Below are 22,663 nucleotides of genomic sequence, written 5' to 3' on the forward strand. Positions count from 1 at the left end.
CTCAATTTATATATAATTATTTTAATACAATACTTATTTTAATATAATTATTTTAATATAATAATTATTTTAATATAATTATTTTACATGATTATTTAAATATATAAATTATTTTAATATAATTATTTTAATATAATTACTTTAACATTATAAATAATTTAAAATAATTATTTAATATAATAATTATTTTAATATAATTATTTTAATATAATAATTATTTTAATGATAATATTTTAATATAATACTTATTTTAATATAATCATTTTTATATAATAATTACTTTAATATGATAATTATTTTAATATAATTATTTAAAAATAATAATTATTTTAATATAATTATTTTGATATAATAATATGTTAAAATAATTATTTCAATATAATAATTATTTTAATATAATAATTATCATAATATAAAAATTATTTGATTATAATATTAATTTTAATATAATTGTTTAAATAAAATAATTATTTAAATTAAATAAAAATTATAACGTAATAATAATTTAATATAATTATTGTAATATGATAATTATATTAATAAAATAATTATTTCAATATAATAATTATTTTAATATAAAAATTATTTTAATATAATAATTATTAAATATAATAATTATTTAAATACAATAATTTCTTATATAATAATTTTGTTAATATAATTATTTAAATATAATAATTATTCAATAAAACAATTATTTTAATAAAATATTTATTTTATTATAATTGTTTAATATAATAATCATGATAAAGTAAATAATGTTAATAATTCTAATAAAATAATTGTTTCTGTATAATTATTTTTATATAATAGTTATTTTAATACAATGATTGTTTTATATAATAATTATTTTAATATAATTATTTATTATAAAAATTTTAATATAATAATAATTTTAAGATAACAATATTATCATATAATTATTTTTATATAATTATTTTAATATAATTATTTTAATATACAAATTATTTTTTATGAAAATTATTTTAATATGATAATTATTTTAACATAATTATTTAAATATAATAATTATTTTAGTGCAATAAGTTTTTTAATATAATAATTTTGACCTAATTGTTTGATAATAATAATTTTAATGTAATTATTTTTGTATTATTTTTTAAATATAATAATTCTCATATAATAATTATTTTAATACAATAATTATTTGAATATAATTATTTTTATAACATAATTATTTTAATATAATTATTTTAATATAATTTTTGAATAAAATATATATATATAATTTTTTAAAATAAAATTAATAATAATAATACTTATTTTAATATAAAAACTATTTTAATATAATGATTATGTTAATATAATGATTATTTTAATACAATTATTTTAATATAATAATTATTATTATATTATGTAAATATAATAATTATTTTAACACACTTATTTTTATATAATAATACTTTTAATATAATCATTTCAATATAATCATTTTGATATAATTATTTTAATATAATTATGATTTTAGTATAATAACTATTTTAATATAATAATAATTTTAATATAATTATTTTTATATGATAATTATGATAATATAATTATTTTTTAACAATTATTTTAATGCAATAATAATTTTTAATACTTATTTAATGTAATTATTTTAATATACTAATTTCTTCAATATAATTATTTTTTTAATATAATAATTATTTAATATAACAATTATTTTAATACAATTATTTTAGTATAATAATTATTTTAATATAATTTTTGTTAATATAATAATTATTTTCATATAATTATTATTTTAATATAATAATTATTTTTATATAATCATTTTAATATAATAAGTTTAATATGTTAATTGGTTTAATATAATTATTTTACTATAATTATGTTAATATAATAATTATTTTAATATAATCATTTTAACATAATAAGTTTTATATATTAATTATTTTAATATAATCATTTTGACATAATTATTTGATATAATAATTATTTTAATATAATTGTTTTAATATTAATATTTTAATATAATTAAAATAATATAATTAATTTAATATAATAAAAAAAATTATAATGTTTATTTTAATATAATAATTCTCTTAATATAATATTTTAATATAATTATTAATTTAATGTAATTATTTAAATCTAATTGTGTTAATATAATTTTTTAATATAATAATTATGTTAATATGATTATTTCAATATAATAATTATTTTAATATATTAGGTTTGTTAATATAATTTTTGTAATATTATTTTTTAATATAATAGTTCTTTTAATAAAATTTTTTTTATATAATAATTATTTTTATATAATTATATTAATATATTTTTTAATATAAGAATTATTTGAATATAATAATGTTTAGCACAATAATTTCATTTAAATCTTTTAATATTATATTCATTTTTATATAATTATTTTAATATAATAATTATTTAAATATAATTTTTATAAAATATTTTTTTATTATAATAATTATTTTAATGTAATTATTTTAATATAATTATTATATTATAATAATTATTTTAATATAATTATTTTAATATAAGTTGTTTAATATAATAATTATTTTAATATACTTATTTTAATATAAGTTGTTTAATATAATAATTATTTTAATATAATTATTTTAATATAATTATTTTAATATAATTATTTTAATATAATTATTTTATTATAATTATTTTATTATAATAATTATTTTAATATAATTATTTTAATATAATTATTTTAATACCTACACAAACAAGTGTTTCATTCTTTCGGGCGAATCTCAGTGCAGGGAGTGTTACGATTACAGCCGGTCGATAGATTCGAACCCGGCCATGAAGCCATTTTTGACTCCATTAGCAAGGAACAAACCACACGGCCAACGTTAACATTGAGAAGTACAGTTGAAATTAACATTTATATAAAGTGTAAATGTCAAGACTGACGAGAGTTATCTGATTATTATTACATCATGATCTGCGCATGTGAGCTTAAGTTATTGACTTTTTACATTTCAACTTAGAATGCTCAACTATAAAAAACGAGTTCTTAAAGGGGCTGGTGTATCATATATATATATATATATATATATATATATATATATATATATATATATATATATATATATATATATATACGAGCAAACAGTTAATAAAACATGTTAAAAAACAGTTTGAAAAGAGTTAAAAACATATTTAATCTGAAAAGGAAACACTAGATAAATGGATAGTCCTTAATCCGCGGAGTTTTGAAGAAATACTTTCCTTCTCATCAGAGGGTAGGAATTAGTAAAATTGCATGCAAAAGTATTTGATGAAACAACAAGTAAGTCAAAGATTTTACTTGATAACCAAAACAGTGAAGCAGAGGGAATATGGTGAAGAAAAAGGTGATTACACATGAATGGATAGTCTAGTGGAAGATAAATGATATATATATATATATATATATATATATATATATATATATATATATATGAGATAAGATAAGATAAATATATATATATATATATATATATATATATATATATGTGTGTGTGTCTGTGTGTCTGTGTGTCTGTGTATATATATATATATATATATATATATATATATATGTATGCTTACAAATGACCTCAATAAATGCCTATTTAAATAAACACTCGCCCACCGCTTTTACAGTGCTTGAGCTGCTTTATTTACAAACAAACAAACAAACAAAAAGCGAGCCTCACTTTTATAGCCAAATAAGTAGTCATCCACATACAGTACTGTTTCGTTGTACGACAACTCATCAGTGCAGCTAGACTAGCCGGGAATTAAAGTTGCACCCATCGTATTGATAATCGGTAGTTCTACCCATCAGCTCATGGGATCGGTGTTCATAAATAAAATGGTCTAATCCAACTTAAATTTTCTTATCATAATATTGAAAATAATACGCCTTAGTTAATATATTTAATTGTCTTTATATTATTCAAATTAAGACTTACAATAAGTTTAGTTGAATTTGCAGTAAGATATTTTTAAATATGTATTTTGATATGCATTAATCTTTTAATTATCTTTTTGTTATTATGAATGTACTTTTCTGTATGTTTTATTACTAAAGAAATCATTATCATTATAATTCGATTTTAATTAGCATTATAACTATGAATAAACCAGAAACCAGCAGGAGCAGTGACGGTGAAATACCCTGACACACCAAGTAGTTCATTTCACGATCGTTTTAACTTTAAATTTTAACTTTAAATAAAAAGTTTAAACTCAACCTTTTCGTTTGTCACTTTCTTGCTTCCATATGCTCAGTTTTGTAATATTATACCACTACTACTACTACTACTACTACTACTACTACTACTACTACTACTACTACTATTAGTTTTATATTTTAGCATCTTTAATTATATTTAATATCTTTTACATTAACAGCAGTATCTTCATATTATGATTAATGTCTATGTAACTTTTATTATTAATAGTATTCATATAACCATTAATATGGTTGTTAACATCGTTATAATAGCGTTATAATAATAACGTTATAATGATAATAATAATAATAATAATAATAATAATAATAACTAGTGGGACCTGTGAAAACTCCACAACCACATCTTTCACATGTAATATATTGCTGCTGAGCATTTTGTAGGCATTCAGTATGAATGAAGATACCATCATATTATTCTAGCCCTTTTGTTAAACCTGTATCGACCCCCCTTACTAAAATAATAATTTGATATATTGTCTGGGCTGATTATTTCATTACACAACACCAAACAATTAACTCACATTTCATTATTTTTCATAATTCTTTGATATGTTACTAATTTCGACAATCATTTTTCATAATTTGTACCCACATTATCACACACACCCCTTACTACAATCATAAGTTTGATATATTGTTTGGGCTGATTATTTCATTACAAACACACCAATCAAATAACTCACATTTCACTATTTTTCATAATTCTTGGATATGATACGAATTTCGACAATCATTTTTCATAATTTTAACCCACATTTCTGCCCCCTTACTAAAATTGTAACTTTGATATATTGCCTGGGCTGATTATTCCATTACAAACACATCAGTCAATTCCGGGTATTCTCATAGTATATATGTTCCACCTATCTTATCCAAACCCAGGTTACGCACATATTCTGCTAGTATATATCTTTCACCTATCTCATTCAATCCCAGGCGACGCTGTGTATTCTGCTACTATATGTTTTGTACTTATCTCACTCAATTCTGGGCGACGCTTGGTGTTCTGTTAGTTTATATTTGCACTTATCTAATAAAATCCTGTGACTGACTTCATTAAAGTTAAATATATACATGAAATAAAGTAATGTTTAAATCGTAAACTGTTTAAGTCATTTTCGGGACTGACTTTATATCTCAAACCCGCTATTGAAAATATACATGAAATAATGTAATGTCCAAATCGTAAACTGCTTTAGTCATTTCCGGGACTGACTTCATACCCCCCACCCAACTGTTTAAAGTATACATGAAATAAAGTAATGTCTAAATCGTAAATTGTTTTAGCCATTTCCGGGACTGACTTCTTATCTCTTACCCCACTGTTAAAAATATACATGAAATAAATTAATGTTTAAATCATAAACTGTTTCAGCAGCTTTTCGAAATTAATACATAAAAACATTAACACGGTTAGGGATTAGGCAACCATTACTTCAACATGAATTTCTGAGTGTGGTATCAGTATGAGCATTCCAGTTACTTTAATTCCCCTCCTCCTTAAGAAGAGTTTTTGTAATTACTGCCATGAGGACATTAAGGACAAAAATATGAACTCAGGATCACTTGATATGTTTACGTGATTTTTGGAATGTTACAAATAAGCCCCTAGCGTGCACTGATCCATTTACCTGATTTTTTGAATCAGCAGTACATCCATGTGATTTTTGGAATATGACATCTTGTGTAAATATATAGTACATCATAAATATATTATATGCATCTTTTTCAACAGAAGATAATGATGTCATCACCGGAAGTAAACACGCCAGACTATCATCCCCTCCCTACTCGAAAAGAAGGAGGAGATTATACCTGGGATCTCATTAAACACTCACCGAATCCATTTACTCACATTTAGCATAATCTATATATTAATACGATAGCATGCGTGTTCTTAAATCTCAACCAATGAAATTTGCCGGAAAGCGTGACACACAAAAGAACACACACGCTATCGTATTAATATATAGATAATAATATACGCGTTTGAGAATCCGTCCATTTTTACTTTTACAATGATATTATAACACCCCTACTTAAACCTTTCTAGGGTCATATAAATCTTTAACAATGGGTTTTAACAATGAATTTTTTTATTTTTATTTATTTTATTGTCCTATTAGGATTTATTTATTTATTCATTTTTATATGCACTTAATAAGCTAAATAAAAAATAATTAATGGCTAATCATTTTTTCAGTTACCCATCGATTCGATGTAGAACCATAATGCTCTTGCTGCAACTAATTGATCGTTAAAGTTGTTACAGCCCTTCCCTCCCTTTTCTGCTGATAAGGAGACAGTATTTGAATAATCTTGATATTGTCTCTTAAACGATAGCACACTATTCCAGTATTTCAAATTAAAATGATGAATGATTTTTTTAATGAAATATTTGCATCTTAACATGTTTACAAAACGGATTGTTTAAAATTTATAATTTTATTAAAGATGCTTCTAAGAGATTTTTGCCAATTTCCATTGCATTATAGCGATCATACGCCTAAAATAACTTTAAAGAATTTTTCCCACATTACTACGTGCGACAACACCAGGGATGAATCTGTCCGAGTATAAAGACATTGACTTCATGATACTCCCTAATTCATGCACGGATATTATACTCGGAATACACTTTTAAAAAATCCACCGGAGTATTACTATTTCTTTTGGCGGGCCATAAGATAATCTAAAAATCTGTACTGTTATTAAATCAATTGTGCTCTCGTTAAATTATTCAGAAACTTGTCTACTAATTGTAAACCCATTGCTACTAAGTCCCGCTATTACCATGCTAAGGATGCTGAGGAGGATGCTGAGGATGCTCGTTTCATTGAAATAGAAACTTTTAAATTACTTGAGAATGATATAATTGAACCAAGTTATTTTCCATGGCATGCCCAAATTGTAACTTCTTCATCTGATGAAAAGAAACGATTGGTAGTCGATTTTTCTAGACTATTAATCGTTTCACTTTGCTTGCCACAAATTGAAGATCTTATAAATCAAATAGCCCAGTATTGTATCTTCAGTATAACTATCAGATTGAAATTTGCCCCTCAGGTCGCCCCTATATAGCCTTTCAAGATGGAAATCGTCTATATCAATTTAAATGAATACCCATGATTGTCACAAATTAGGTTTCTGCATTTTAACGTTTCATGAATTCTTTTATTTCTGATAAGAGATTATCTGGAACCTTTTCTTATTTGCAGTTGGACTCAAGAGGAGCACGACATAAATTTGGACTCAAGAGGAGCACGACATAAATTTGGACTCAAGAGGAGCACGACATAAATTTGGACTCAAGAGGAGCACGACATAAATTTGGACTCAAGAGGATAAACACAACATAAATTTGGAGCGTTTCTTAAAGACTGCCTCTACATACAACCTCAAAATAAACTGGGAAAAGTCAACTTTGTTCTATTAATGTACTTGGATTTTTTATGGAACTCTTCATGCCTCTCCCTCCGTTAAAAAGGTGTCGTCTTCATTCGCTTAAGGAAGAAAAAAAAAACATAAAATGGCGACGTCTATTTTGTATTTGACATGTCAGTAACACGAACTTTATGCAAGTTATTTTATGCAAGATGCATAAAAGAAGGGGGAAAAAGGAACAATCAGGGAGTTGAGAGATAGTATATTATGTGAATCCATCCATCCATCCATAGCCTTTGAGCCCCTAAGGGGCATAGGCCATCTACAACTTTGTATATGATTTTGTAGCGACTGAGTTCTTTTTATGGGGTGAGGGTGCTGGCCTCACGCCCAACCTTCCCAGAAGAGACATACAGGGCCTTCCCAAATGGTCACCCATCTGGTACTGGCCAGGCTCAAAATTGCTTAACTTCAGTGATCTGTCGACATGATTGTGCCGTACATATATGTGAATGGACGTGTGTATTATCAAGATTATTGAAGCTGACTCAAAAGATTGTAGGCAAGACAGAACACAACTTTAAAATTCCACTGAAATCAATTTTCAAACGAGAAGCTTTTTCAGCTTTATATTACCTTTCAGCAATGGAGGGCAAGATTTTTTTTTAAGTCCAGTTGATTCCGGAATTTAGTGCAGCTGATATGCCCATTATCAAATGGATTGAAAATATGGAACTTGTGTGTGAGCTTTGCACTATGAAAAGCGTTGAGCACGTTCTGCCATTGCAATTGTAAGGTGGGACTCTGGCCATGTACAAGCAACTTAGTACAGAGCAGAAAGCAGATACAGAATAGATCAAGCAGATATAACTATAGATGCATTTAATGCATATGACCAGTTTGTCACTCGACAACTTCGCCCTGATGAGACGGTGAACAAGGTTTTGTTGAGCTGCGATGCCTGACCCGGCTGGTTGGGGGACCATTGTCTGAATGTTGGTTAACATGCGCATTCGTTTCTGGGCTACTGCAACATGTCAGACATATATTACGTGCTTCATCCAGGATGGAAATGATGAGTGTGGAACAACTGTTGACCCTGAATGAGAACTGTCATGACTGACAACGAACGCCCTACAGAATGAAGTCTGTTATAGATGCTATCGTCTCTCAAGACCAAGCGATCATCAGCATATGTTGATATTTTCATTAATGAAAGTGTAGTTCCTGTGTTACGTGTGCAACAGCATTTTTTAGACTATGGTTTGGTTTCCAAGGACCCAGTGTGACTGAGAGATGGAGCCAGAATCCTTGGCTTGCAAAACACAGTATTAAAGCTGGAGTCCCTCAGGGGTCCATCCTGGGTCCAACTTTCTTCCTGATCTACATCAATGATCTCCCAAAACACATACTTAAATCATTCGTTGACATCTATGCTGATGACACAACCATCTATGGCAACACATTAAAGGCCATAAATGACAAAGTTCTCTCTGATTCTCTCTCCTCTGATCTTGAGCACGTGGTACAGTGGGGGAAGAGGTGGCTGATTACTTTTAATGCATCTAAAACCAAACTCCTATCTTTACATCATCAACGCTCTGATCCCCATCTGGCATCAATTGAAATGGATGGCTCTCGTCTTGGGGAAGCTCCATATTTTGACAAGCTTCTGGAAGTGACCTCTACTCCTGATTTGAAATGGAACACGTACATCAAGTCTGTTGCCAAGGTTGCTGGAAAAATGGTAGGATCCTTCTATGCTCCAGAAGATATCTCACTGCTGATGCAATTTTCTATCTATATAAAAGCCAAGTACGTCCAAGGATGGAGTACTGCTGCCACATCTGGGCAGGAACTGCTAAAAACAGACTATCCTTCCTTGACAGAGTAAAAAAATAGACTTCGTGGCTTAGTAGGGGATACCCATTTCTGTTCCCTGCAGCCTCTCTCCCACATGGAAAAAGAAACGTTGCGAGCCTGTCTTTTTTTATCGTTATTTCCATGGCAAGTGTTCGTCCTCCAATCTCTGGTCCCTCATGCCAATATTTCACGAAAAACACCCGTCTAGCTGAAACCGCTGTCAATAATTTTCCCCACTCTTTATCTGTGCCTAAATCCAAACGTAGATTTCATGAACAAAGCTTCTTTCTTAGAAGCGCACGCCTGTGGAACTCTGTTCCATTTGCCTGTTTCCCACCTGACTACAACTTGGATGTCATCAAGTCCAACATAAACAAATTCCTGATAAACTGCCTCCTTAAGTAAGACATTTTATCAAATCTCCATTACTAACAATTACTACGATATTATCACATTGATTACTGTACACGCAATAACCCTTATCCACGAGTGGCTTCCGGGATTGATAAGTGATGACTACCATGTAAAAAAAAAAAGGCTGCGAAAAAGATAGCACTTTTTGATGGAAATGCAGAAGTCCAATGCTAGAAATCCCTGATGAATTGACCCGTCAGCACATATTTTCTCTCTGTGGGAAACTCGTTGGTCACTTCCCCATATGTAGATGACTCCAGGTGGCAGTTGCATTTATCAAGCAATTGTAGTAACAAAGAGCTGGGATGACAGAATCAAAAACACGTCTCTTTTAAATAGTGGCAGAAACTTTGAGCAAAATACGAGAAGCGGAACCTGTTGGAGGAGACTTGTATGGATGACAAAGAAATTGCAGTCTAGGTGGATGCGAGTTGCATACCCAAAGGAAACGAATGGAATGGTCATTGAGAATGTGTGTTGACTATGTCCAACTAACGATGCTCAGCATATCAATCTAGCTGAACTCGACACGGCACTAAAAGGAGTCAATTTGGCCCTTCAATGGGAAGTTACAGTGTTACACTTGGTCACTGATTCGGCATGCGTGCACTGATGGATTTCTAGAAAAGCATGTGTGAACATGAGAGCAGCTGGTGAGATGCTCATCAGGCGACGGCTAGGAACCCTGCAATCGCTGGCGAACGAATATGGATTGACCATCGATGTAAAACTCGTGATGTCCTGTCAAAACGATGCAGATGCTCTCACCAGAGTATCATTCAGGTGGATGGATTTAATCAAGGAAGGAAGAGAGCCAGTGCTCGGGAGTTGCGCAACAGTGGGGCGACTGGATGAGGACCAGATGGTGACATCCATCATCAAAAAGACCAACCAGCTGTGAAAAGAACTTTATATTTTGCCAGGTCAGTTGATCCGCAAGTGTTCAAAGAGACTGCTAAATCCATTATGAAAGCCTGTGAAACATGTCGATCTGGCACTTGTTTGATGAGGAAAACTCAGCATGAAGAACAGCTGGGGCAGATTAACGATGGACATAACTCACCGCAATGACTGTGGCCCCTCTAGATTTGCAATATGGCGGCCAATGCAACCACCATTATCCAACAGTTAGAGAATATTTTCCTTGAGCGAGGTCTGCCGATGGAAATTCTGACTGACAATGGCATTGCTTTCACCAGTAAAGGGTTTGGAGAATTTGCAACACATGGGGACGTACATCTGCGGTTTCGATGTGCCTACTCACCAAGAGAAAACGGGATTGTAGAATGAAATCATAGGGTCATTAAGACCATTGCAGGCAGAAAGAATTGCTCAATATTGGAGACGATCTACTGGCACAACGTCACCTCAAAGAATGACGTTTCACCGCACCAGCTGACATGCTACATAGATATCATGTTCGAATCAAAGGTGTTGAAGCTAACCCACTGCCCAAAAGTGACTGAAAGGAAGTATGGAAAAGGAGATATCGTTTGGGTAAAAAAAATCTGTGCAGCTGGTGCACAACAAAATATAATAGGGGTCGTGTTACTGAAGTGCTCAGCCCGCAGTCTGTGAAAGTTGATAGGGTGACTGAGCACATTATAGACCTTCGATCAGTTATCAAGTGACGAAAGTACCTGGAAAAGACGGACACTATCTCCCTGCCCTGTTTGTGATCATGAGATCAGAGGGGAGTGTAGGAAAAATTGTAGCTTACCTTACTAGCGTAGGTGTCGTGTTCATTCGCTTAAGAAAAAAATAAAAGAGAAACAAAAAACTAAAATGGCGACGTTTTGTGTTTGATGATCACGTGTGAGTAACACGAGCTTTATGCAAATTAGTTTATGCAAATTAGTTTATGCAAGATGGATAAAAGAAAGGAAAAAAAGAAACGACCGAGTATTATCAAGATTACTGAAGCTGACTCAAAAGATTGTAGGCGGGACAGAACACAACTTTAAAATTTCACTGAAATCAATTTTCAAACATGATTACTCATCCAAAATAAATTCCTGATGCCTTTCATGGTTGTAAACTCCTTCGAAGAGCCCAAGGAAGACATTGCTGAATCTTCTGTAAAGGTTATCGATGGTGAAATGCCTTTTGTTATTGAAGCCAATGCCTCAGAAAAGCCATCGGAAACACTCTCTTATAAGCTGAGAGACCTGTAGCGTTCTTTTCCCAGTCGTTAAACCTCTCTGGAATGCGACTTTCAAAAAAGAACCGTAAATCAGTGTGTTGACGTGTTGGCGTGCATGAATGTAAGTTGTATGTTCTTTAGCATGACAAAGAATGTTCGTTTAGGTGCAGCACGGAGAAATAAATGCTAGTTAGAAGAGAGCCATAGCTAACTCGTAGTACCAGCAAACTACAGGCGAAGTCTGCTCCCAGGCAGGGTCAGGTTGAAAGAGTTAATGGTTTCAGATTTCGCCTTTTACATACTCTGTCACATGATAGCCAGGGAGGAAATGGGTTTCAAATCTCGTCGAGAGAAGTAGCTCCTGCCTGTGATGTAGTGGGTGTCGGCTGCTACAGTTTTATTGCTTGCGTCTTCATTGCATTACACATATATATAGTAATACACAGATAGACTGTTTCACTGTATCGCAGCTTTTCAGTGCGGTTAGACTAGCAACTACCTCAAGCCAGGATTGAAACTTTACCACACGGACACTTCTGTTGCGCTATTTTGGCTGTTGCTAAGTAGGAAGGTGAAATTACAATGATCAAATGCCTTAAGCTCCATTTGTTTACATAAAGCGCATATTGCATTATATGCTAGTGGTTGTTTGTTATTTTATGCACCAATATATTCAATCTAAGATTATATATATATATATATATATATATATATATATATATATATATATATATATATATATATATAGAGAGAGAGAGAGAGAGAGAGAGAGAGAGAATGTCTAAAGAAGCTTGAGTATTTTATATAAAAGATAATAAAAAATAAAATTTAACATGCAGTTTAAATTCCTATGGATATTAACTAAGTTCAACATATCACAGATTTAGCACTTGAATCAGCGCTAGAAAATTCACGATTTCAAAAGGAATTCAACTAACAGTGAAGAACAAGCAAGAAACCTAAATTTTAATTATTGAATAGAAAACGAGGATTATTGACTGTTTACTATGTAGCGGTTTCTGAGATGTAAAAACAGGACAGCTGTTAAGTTCATGGCTCTCCAGTGAAAATACTACTTCCCTTATTACACACACACACACACACACACACACACACACACACACACACACACACACACACACACACACACATATATATATATATATTAGTGTATTATGTCTTACTTGTAAACCAATCCTTAACTGTCTTTGATAATTTCAATAAAGTCCAGGACTTTATGAGATTTGTCGTTTTAATGCCCAATTAGTTATTACTTGTGTACTTAAAAGACACGTTCGTATTATATGTAAATTGTAACTTAGATAAACTTAATTCTTATAAATTATGAGTTGAACCTTGCTTCCACTTTGTAGCCTTGCTTTCAAAAGTGACGAAGCACTAGTCATTTAGAGTTCATAACAAGCCCAAAGCTGATGTGGTATTTTTCTTTGAAATAAATCCATCAATTCATCCTTTATCTAATATATTAAATCAGTCGGATTTTTCAAGTTAGATTTAATCAGTAATTCACCTGACTACTCATTAAAATATAAAAAAAACTTTCAGTCTCTGTTAAAACATATTAAATTCTAATCGATTTCATCGATTATACATTCTATCCGACCTGATAATTTTTCAATAGCAGACATTGTGCGAGATTCATTGTTTAGTTTTTTAAAAATTGTACCATATTCTATATCAGTCCTGAATTGTCTTTGAGGATTTCAATAGAGTTTAGGCGTTTATAAGTCCTGGTTATCTACTCGAGAGACATACTAACTCGAAGTTTCATTTCTCTATATGGTGGATATCTTGTATAAGTCGACAAATTAAATTTTTGGAAATGATTAGCCGCATTGTTTTCTTTTACCATTTTGGAGTTGTTTTTAAATCGTTTTTTGAATTTTCTTTTAAATCAGATCAAACCGTTTAGAGCCGCAGATTTTAAAGTTCAACGACAAAGAGTTTCTCAAAAAGAGCAATTTTGTCGCATCCAAGGACACGAAATTCATCATCCATGGCTACAGAAGTTCCGGTCAGAAAACATGGACAAAGCAGTTAACAAGCGAACTACTGAAGCATGTAAGTTGAACGTCGCAATAAATTGGTTATTACCAGATGTACACAACGAACAATGCCTCCACCAGTTTTGTTATTAATTTCTTTTTTTAGTTCTAGGAATAGTATCAACTAGCTGCCTGGACACGGAGGTGCCAGAGAGTCTTTTGGTTGACCCCAAAACTTCTTTAAGCATAATGGAATAATTTTCGACTCGAAGTAAGCAGAAAACGGTGTTAGGTTAAAATAGTATAAAACACTTCATTGGTACTTCCGGTTTTGGTTAAAAGTAAAATATTTTTATTACAAATAAATATGCACATATAAATATGAGTTTTTTTTTTTTATTTCAGAAAAAAAAATGTTTTGTAATATATGTTTTTTAATATATTTTCTTAAAATGTTTTTATTTTAATTACGAAAATATTTAATAAAAATGATTTTAATAAAAATATTTAATGAAATTTATTTTAATTCGGAAATATAATAATCAAACTTTATAAGTAATTTCAATAGTTACTTGCTGGAATTTCTTTGGTGCCGAAAAGTAAAACAAAATTATTGTGTGATACACGAGTATTATAATTGTTAAAGAAATTATTTCATTTTTTATTCTATAATAAAAAACGCATTATATTTCTGAAATAAATTAAATTGCGTAATATATTTGTATAATTCACAATTTCATTAATGATTTTAAAAAAAGAAAACTTTTCACAATATTAAACCAATGAGCAATTATTTTTGTAAAAACAAATGTTTAAAAAATCTTATATTTCCGAAATAATAAAATATTTTTTATTTAAATCAATTTCATAAATTGTATTTATTTAAATCATTTTCATTAAATATATTTATTTAAATCAATTTCATTAAATATTTTTATTTAAATCAATTTCATTAAATATTTTTATTTAAATCAATTTCATTAAATATATTTATTAAAATCAATTTCATTAAATATATTTATTTAAATCAATTTCATTAAATATTTTTATTTAAATCAATTTCATTAAATATATTTATAATGAAAAAAATGATTTTTGTAAAAAAGAAGATTTTTTACGTTTCTGAATTTTTGAAATGAGGATTAGTTATTTGTATTATTTGGATTCTTCGGACTACTGTTCTTATTTTGAGTGTTACTTTCACAACGTTTTGGTCGATGTAACTTCTGACCTGGTGTAACTTGCCGAACTTGGGAATGTTTCTGTCAAACTCTGGAATTTGGACAGAATTTCAAACGAAACCCTTTCTTTACTTCATGGGGGTAGCGCGAGGATTTCTCAGTGTGGACGACTGAAAAATACAACTGCAAATTACTTAGGATCTTTATCTAGTCATGGCTGATGGAACGAGAACATGCTCCTCCTGTGAAGTAAATTTTGTCCAAATTCCTGAAATAATTGTGACTAATAGAAAAAATTGCTAGCTGTCTAAAACTCCCATTAAATTGCAACAAAAAGCAAGGCACCTTACTTGTGAAAGCCATGTGCCAGTCGACTCGTTTAAATCCCAGAATCAGAAAGAGGCAGAATATCAGGTTGTAAATTTGAACGTAAGTGAATTAAGATATATTTTTGGTTTCTGAAAGCAAAGTGTTCATCTTTTCATGGGATAGTATATATTCAGGAAAAATAACTTGAATAACATTCAAGGGAAACAACTCCTGATTATTCTTAGCTAACTCTATTAATTCTCTGATGAACAACTGAAAGATCGTCTTAAGAAAAAATTACTAAAAAAGAACTAATTTTTTAATATTATTCAATTTATTCTCTTTTTTATTTAAGGGTGATTATAATGTGATTGTGGTCGACTGGAGTCCAGGGGCCCGTAGCCTCTACCCGAAAGCAGCATCAAACACTCGCGTAGTGGGAGCAGAGGTGTCTCTTCTAATAAATCTCATGATAGACCTGATGGGTGCTATGTCTCAAAAGATGCACCTGATTGGACACAGTTTGGGAGCACATGTGTCTGGCTATGCAGGAAAAAGGCTGAACAAGTTGGGCAGAATCACAGGTACAAACGATCTCTATCTATTTCCCAAAACATGACCTGATGTCTATAGGGATTTTTCATATGATGATAATTTAATAATCGGTTTGAACATAAAAAAGTTACTGTGGGGATGTTAATATTAAAGTTTGTCTAATTAGGACATTTTTTTTTCATTTTTGAGGTCATTGTTTATCAAGGCTTAAAGCCACCCAAAGCCCAAGGCTCAAAACTTAAGATTAATGAAACTTGAATGAATGCCAGCTAAAATATATAGAACACTATGGGAGTACTTACATAGATCAATGATATGATTGATTAATTTTGGGATGGTCCATAACAGGAATTCACATTAAATTTTAATAGAAATTATATATATATATATATATATATATACATATATATATATATATATATATATATATATATATATATATATATATATATATATATATATATATATATAAGATAAGGATAACAGTTCGGAAAAGAATGACTACACAAAACATTGTTCTTACAATATGTTTCAGATTTGAAATGGAACCATATTTCTAAAATAAATGTTTTTCCAGTAAGCCTCTTCGTCTCTTTCTCCTCTATATTAACATGATGCTTTCGCAGACTACTAAACAGTCAGTTTATACACACTATTAGGCAAACTTCCGTGCATGCGTACATGCATGCATGTGAGTATATTCGCTCTCTGACTATGAAAGCAGGCACCCTAATACACACAAACACACGTTTTCATGTGTGTGTCAGGAGAGAGAGAGAGAGAGAGAGAGAGAGAGAGAGAGAGAGAGAGAGAGAGAGAGAGAGAGAGAGAGAGAGAGTATTGTTATCTTATTTCATTATCTACTTCTTAACTTTCTAACTTAACTGGAATACATGATGCACACAAACAGACAAGTAACATCCATCTTAGATTATAAATTTCTATATAATTGGTGATGTCTTATTCGCACGGCTTCCACAGAGAGACTGACCGAACGCCTTAGTTTTCTCTCTGCTCGAAAACGTGACATCAGTGATTATTCATATCATGCGAACTACTGTTCTCACTTTACGTGTTTTTTTGACAACATTTCGGTCGATTTGACCTCTGACCTTCTCCAGGTGTATCTTGTTGATCTCTGGAATCTGCACTGAATTTTGAATGAAACTCTTCATTTACTCCATAGGTAGCATGCTCTTGTTCTGTCAGCCATGACTAGGTAGAAGCCCTAAAATGATTCCCGAGTTCAACAAGATACATCAACTACAACATTGTTAAAAAATGGCACTTAAAATGAAAAGAATAATCCGAAAGATACAAACAAAATGAATAATCTTTGAATATTCTTGAACTTTCATTTTCTTAACAATTTGTTAAATAAAATTAATTTTGTATGGATTGACCTTAACATTCTTTCATTTTGATAACGACCTGTCCTCAACAATATGTTAATTTTTTTAACTTGACGTTGTATGTCTGTCTCTGTCAGGTTTGGATCCCGCAGGACCATATTTTGAAAAGACTGACTCGGTAGTCAGGTTGGATCGAGCTGATGCCCTATTTGTTGATGTCATTCACACTGACACCGGAGGTTTATTGGATTTTGCCATTGGGATCCAACAACCAATCGGTCATCTTGACGTCTATGCAAATGGTGGACAGTATCAACCAGGTTGTCCAATTTCGAAGATTCCTGGATCGATTATCAAAGGAATTTCTCACTTGTTGGATCATCTTGGAAAAGGTGACTAGATTTTGATTTTTGGGAATACACATCCTATACAACGTATCAACGTTTTTTAAATTCTGAAAATATATTTTGAAAAAATTTGCAAATTTGAAATTTAGAAAATTATAAAATCCGGAAATTTCTTGAAATTATCTACCCCATGGTGTCATCTACATAACATTAAAAAAAATTCAAAATAAATTTGGAAAAAATAATGAAAATAAATTTGGAAATTAAATTCTGAAAAAAAATTGAAATTTGAAATTTATCCAAATTATCAAAACAAAAAATTTCTTCCAAATATTCACCTTACATAACATTTTTTTACATTTTAAAAATTACGACATAAATTTTGAAAAAAAATGAAAAATTAGTTCTAAAAGCTCTAAAAATTATGCAAAATCAACTATTTCTTGGAAATAAATATCCACCCATTGCCCACGTTCACATATACTTTGTAAATATACCCATCCTCATCTGAAACTTAAAAAATATGGCCGCCCCTCCTCATCCACTTGTGTAGTAATTAACTTTTTGGAAGTTTTGTCATTCTTACATGTACCATACACTTCTTCCTTTCTATTTTTATACAGGATGTCCAAAAAGTCACTGAAGGGTTTTGAACTTAAACAGATTCTTTATTTTTGATGATATTTTTCTGTAATCTGAAGACGATCTGACTAAGACATCGGAAATTTTGTTTGTTAACGAATCCATTCAAATGAAAATGGGCTTGATTTGACATGATCAACTTTTGCAGAAAATTGGGGTCATTTTGGACAAGTTCTTGTATTCGAACTGCATATTGAACCCTTGTTTGAAAATCTTCAGGCCTCAAGTTTTAAACAAGCTGCACTTTATAAGGAAATAATTTTATTGTGTAGTGAGCTTCGACATGTCCCTAGTTGTGTGGAACGTCGACTCGATGTTTCAGGATGCTTCTCCATGCTCTCTTGCACTCTTTCCCTATTTTCATTTATGATGACGTCTCGAGGTCTGCCAGCTCACGGAAGATTAAGTACAGTTCCTTGGTCTTCAAATCGGCGCACAATGTTTCGAATTATGTTGTGACTTGGGCTATCTCTTACATGAAAATGCCGTCGATAAGCTCTTTGTGTACATGTATACGTGTATGATGATATAAGACATAGGCAGGGTAATTGTTTTTATCGATGGAGGCATAAAGCAAAGCATAAAGGAAGAGTTCATATCAGTCAAAATCAGGGTTCAATTTGATATATCTTCAAAGACGAATATAGAATTACTTCAATTGGGAGATAAAATTATTAACATCAGATAAGAAAATGATTTATGTTACATTTTCATGGTAAATACATTGTGGTTCTGTCCTCAACGGCAGTCGCAGCGGAGGGCCCGAGACAACCGTACCGTAGCTAGCTATCAAGAAAAAGAGGAAAATAAACAGACTGGCGTGTTTATACCGTACTATGGCAACACAAGGCTGTGAAACAATTCCTCAACCTTTGACTCCAAATCCACCACCGTCTTCACCTGAAAGTAACAAAACTGATATCGTTTCAAATCGTGAATCAACTGGAACAATTAATCTTCTATACAACGAACACTAGATGACGATATTAACCCGCAACATAAACAATGCGACGAATACGAGGAATTGAAGTATCGAGATGCCAAACTACTCAACGAGCTCAAGGTGAGTGATGCACTTTCTTGGAACTAATTATTGTGGTGCTTTTGCCAATGATTTTACTAAGAAACCTTTAAATGCATTCGATGCATGTAACATGTTAATAATTAGTTTTCGAAGTGTTGATGGTTGAGCTGATGTAGTAGATTGATCCTCTGGTGTTCTAGATGAAAGATCTTTTTCATATACATCTAAAACGAAGAGAGAGCACTATCAGAGTCACTTGAAGTATCCTCTGAAAGGATATATTCCTCAAATAAAGAATTCCATATGGCAGGATTCAGAGGTTTCTTTGCCTTAGCTACAAGATCGGATTGGTTAGTAAACATATTTAATATATCGAGATTTGAGTGCTTGCTTCTCGGTATATTCAGCGTGTTGGTCGAAATCGTTATTATTTGTAATTATTATTGGTGTCCTTTTTAATCGTTTGGTCGGGTCCATATTTAATATTCACCTCCGTATCCACGCCCTCACTAATTTTTTGAATGCTTGTAGCGTCTCCCTAGTCATATTCGTCTCCTCTATTAATCCTATTTCTACATTTACAAGACTCATGAACGAGAAACTAGTTGTACCCTGGACAGTTGCTGAGTGTTGAAATAGTTCTACTATTGATCTTGTAATGGTGGATTCCCCGCTATCGGGAACACCTTGTATAATGAATAGGTTTTTTTTGTGTGTAATTTTGGTTGAGTATGCACCATATATCGTTTAGAAATTTGTCTATCTGAATGTTTTGTCTGTTCATTATTAATCGAAATAACCGCAACGAGACATCCAGATATGTAGTATTATTTAGATAAACCCCCAATCCTTTTTGTTATATTTACCCATAAAAGTTTGGTTGACTAGTTTGATCCTATTACAGTCTATAACCTTTTTAATAGTAGTGCCATACTGTGGATGCGATATGGCTCTCATGAAATTGTTATTAGTGTTCGTGTTTTTGGCTATCCAGTCAGCTTTCATCTCTCCCTAAGACCTATAACTTTTGCTCGCCCACACCCAATTAAGATAATTAAATAGGTCTAGTGATCCCCCACTGACGTTTGTAAATGTTGGTTCGTTATCAATGTCTCTTTTAGTCGATGTAACTACTGGTTTATTAATAGTTGGTTTTTCAAGGCGTTTCATCATACACCAACTGCTTATTGGAGTATCAGACATGATAAGGATTTGTCGAGGTTCCCTACAATAATAATTACAATCACTACTCGGAAATTTCATGTGCAATATTTTCGGAATACTTCTACGGTAAAATGTAGCCTTGTGATACGTTTTTATTACATTGTACCATGATGAATCTTTTCGTGGTTCACAACTTGACTTCCATATGGCATGAAAATGATTATACGTGTTCCACGGCTTCCCTTTGCATAATTCCTTTCTCTCAGCAGGATGGTATATGACCTTTGCGTCACTTAATAAAATTGAAAAATTTAGAACCCGCCTCTGCTATCATATGTTTGTGTGCATCGTGTATATCTTTACAATCATATTGGCTTTCCAATCGTTCGCACGTATTTATGAAGATATCGTTTAGGCAATACAAACTCATCCGAAATGAACTGATATACTGCCATGTATATCCTCTCATCGGCAATCTGCTGATGAGAATAAAAAAGTGGTTAATACGTAATTAAATACAGATATACATGTGTTAACGTTTAGTTCCAGGAATGAATGTCGCTGTGTCACTATTAGGTGTACCAGTGTGATGACGTAAACCAGAAGGAAACATACAGACATTAGCCTTTTTTCATGCATTCACGAAAGCTCTATCAGTATTTGGATATATGAAACCGATCATCTGAGGATATCCTGAGATGTATTCAAAGTCGACTTCAGAAAAGTAATTTCCTACAAGATAGAATGCTATTTTTGCAGGATTGCGTTATCTAATATAAGAATTGGATCTAATGTACATACAAGGGGTGGATTTGAAGGATTTATTGGCATCTGAGTTAGACAACTTTTACCCGTAACATTCCAGTTATCACCAGTTACATTAGGATTTGCATTTTTTTTTTTTTTTGCCATTTACCACCCTTTTCAGGCATCCAAGGCGTTTCATCTGTATCTACAGCTGTTTTAGAGTTCATTTCTACCGGTATAGGATGCATAGGTCGTAAAGACGGACCAGAATTATAAATGTTATAAAATGAGTTACAGGCACACAAATTAAACCATGTTTGTGTTCATCCAATTATAACCGAATGTATCACCAGTTGCTACCATTTTCCATGCATCTGTATTATATATATATATATATATATATATATATATATATATATATGCTCATTATACTTTGTAAGTCTACATCGGATGTAGTTTGTTTGTCTGCTATTTCTACACCTGTTTGATGCTTCCAACATGTATACGAAATTTTCCTATATGCGACACAATTATGTAATCCACCCTCAGTTCGAGTAGACGGAATATTTTTTGTAAAATTCTTGTTAGGTAATGAATTCATTGTAAAAATCTCTTTGCTGAAATATTCCGTATTTGGAGTCTACATCCACGGACGAGTATTAAATGCTGTGTTAATAACAGTTGTATTTTGTACTTGTCCAAGTTCGTCTGTTATAGGAGCAATATTTATAATTTGAAATCCACAGTTCTTTACTCTAAAAGGATACGTTCCCAGTTCTACGTTTGTCATGCTAGCATTCAGATAATTGTATGGTATATCCATCATTCGAAATCTAATGTCTAATAATACATTATTACCGTCACGTTTTACTGTAAGTTGATGGTGTCCTCCTCCCTCATGATCTATATAATAGACAAATAATCTATTAAAACATTTATGTACTATTGGATTACTGTCACCTATTTTTCATCTCTCACCCTCCTCTATCATTGTAGCGTCAGTATGCAGATATTTATCAACTTCCATTTGTTCGTCTGCCTCACGCAAACGTTTACCAGATCGTAACATTTGATCACTGTACGTATTAGATATACTGTCTAATAATATTTTACCTCTGAATATGCTACCGAGTATAAGACTACTAGGTGTGTCAATGCTATGTAAACAATCAATACATTTATAATCTGCTTCTACAGTATGTATATCAGTACCATAGTCTAAGACATGCGTTTTACTACATGAATCGAATGCATTTAAAGGTTTCTTAGTAAAATCATTGGTAAAAGCACCACAATAATTAGTTCCAAGA

The 22,663-nt window shown here is 31.0% G+C and overlaps 1 protein-coding gene across 1 annotated transcript in view; it reads left to right on the forward strand.

Moving 5' to 3' along the window:
* Window positions 1-22,663, forward strand: part of LOC145260530 (pancreatic lipase-related protein 2-like) — a 65,163-nt gene that overhangs the window by 30,425 nt on the left and 12,075 nt on the right. The window contains exons 3-5 of the mRNA XM_080118733.1: window positions 13,946-14,108; window positions 15,878-16,106; window positions 17,567-17,821. Of these exons, the coding sequence (XP_079974859.1) occupies window positions 13,946-14,108; window positions 15,878-16,106; window positions 17,567-17,821 (647 nt within the window). The remainder of the gene's footprint in view (window positions 1-13,945; window positions 14,109-15,877; window positions 16,107-17,566; window positions 17,822-22,663) is intronic.

The sequence above is a fragment of the Euprymna scolopes genome, chromosome 36, assembly GCF_053919585.1.
Source record: "Euprymna scolopes isolate OS-2025 chromosome 36, ASM5391958v1, whole genome shotgun sequence".
Lineage (NCBI taxonomy): Eukaryota > Metazoa > Mollusca > Cephalopoda > Sepiida > Sepiolidae > Euprymna > Euprymna scolopes.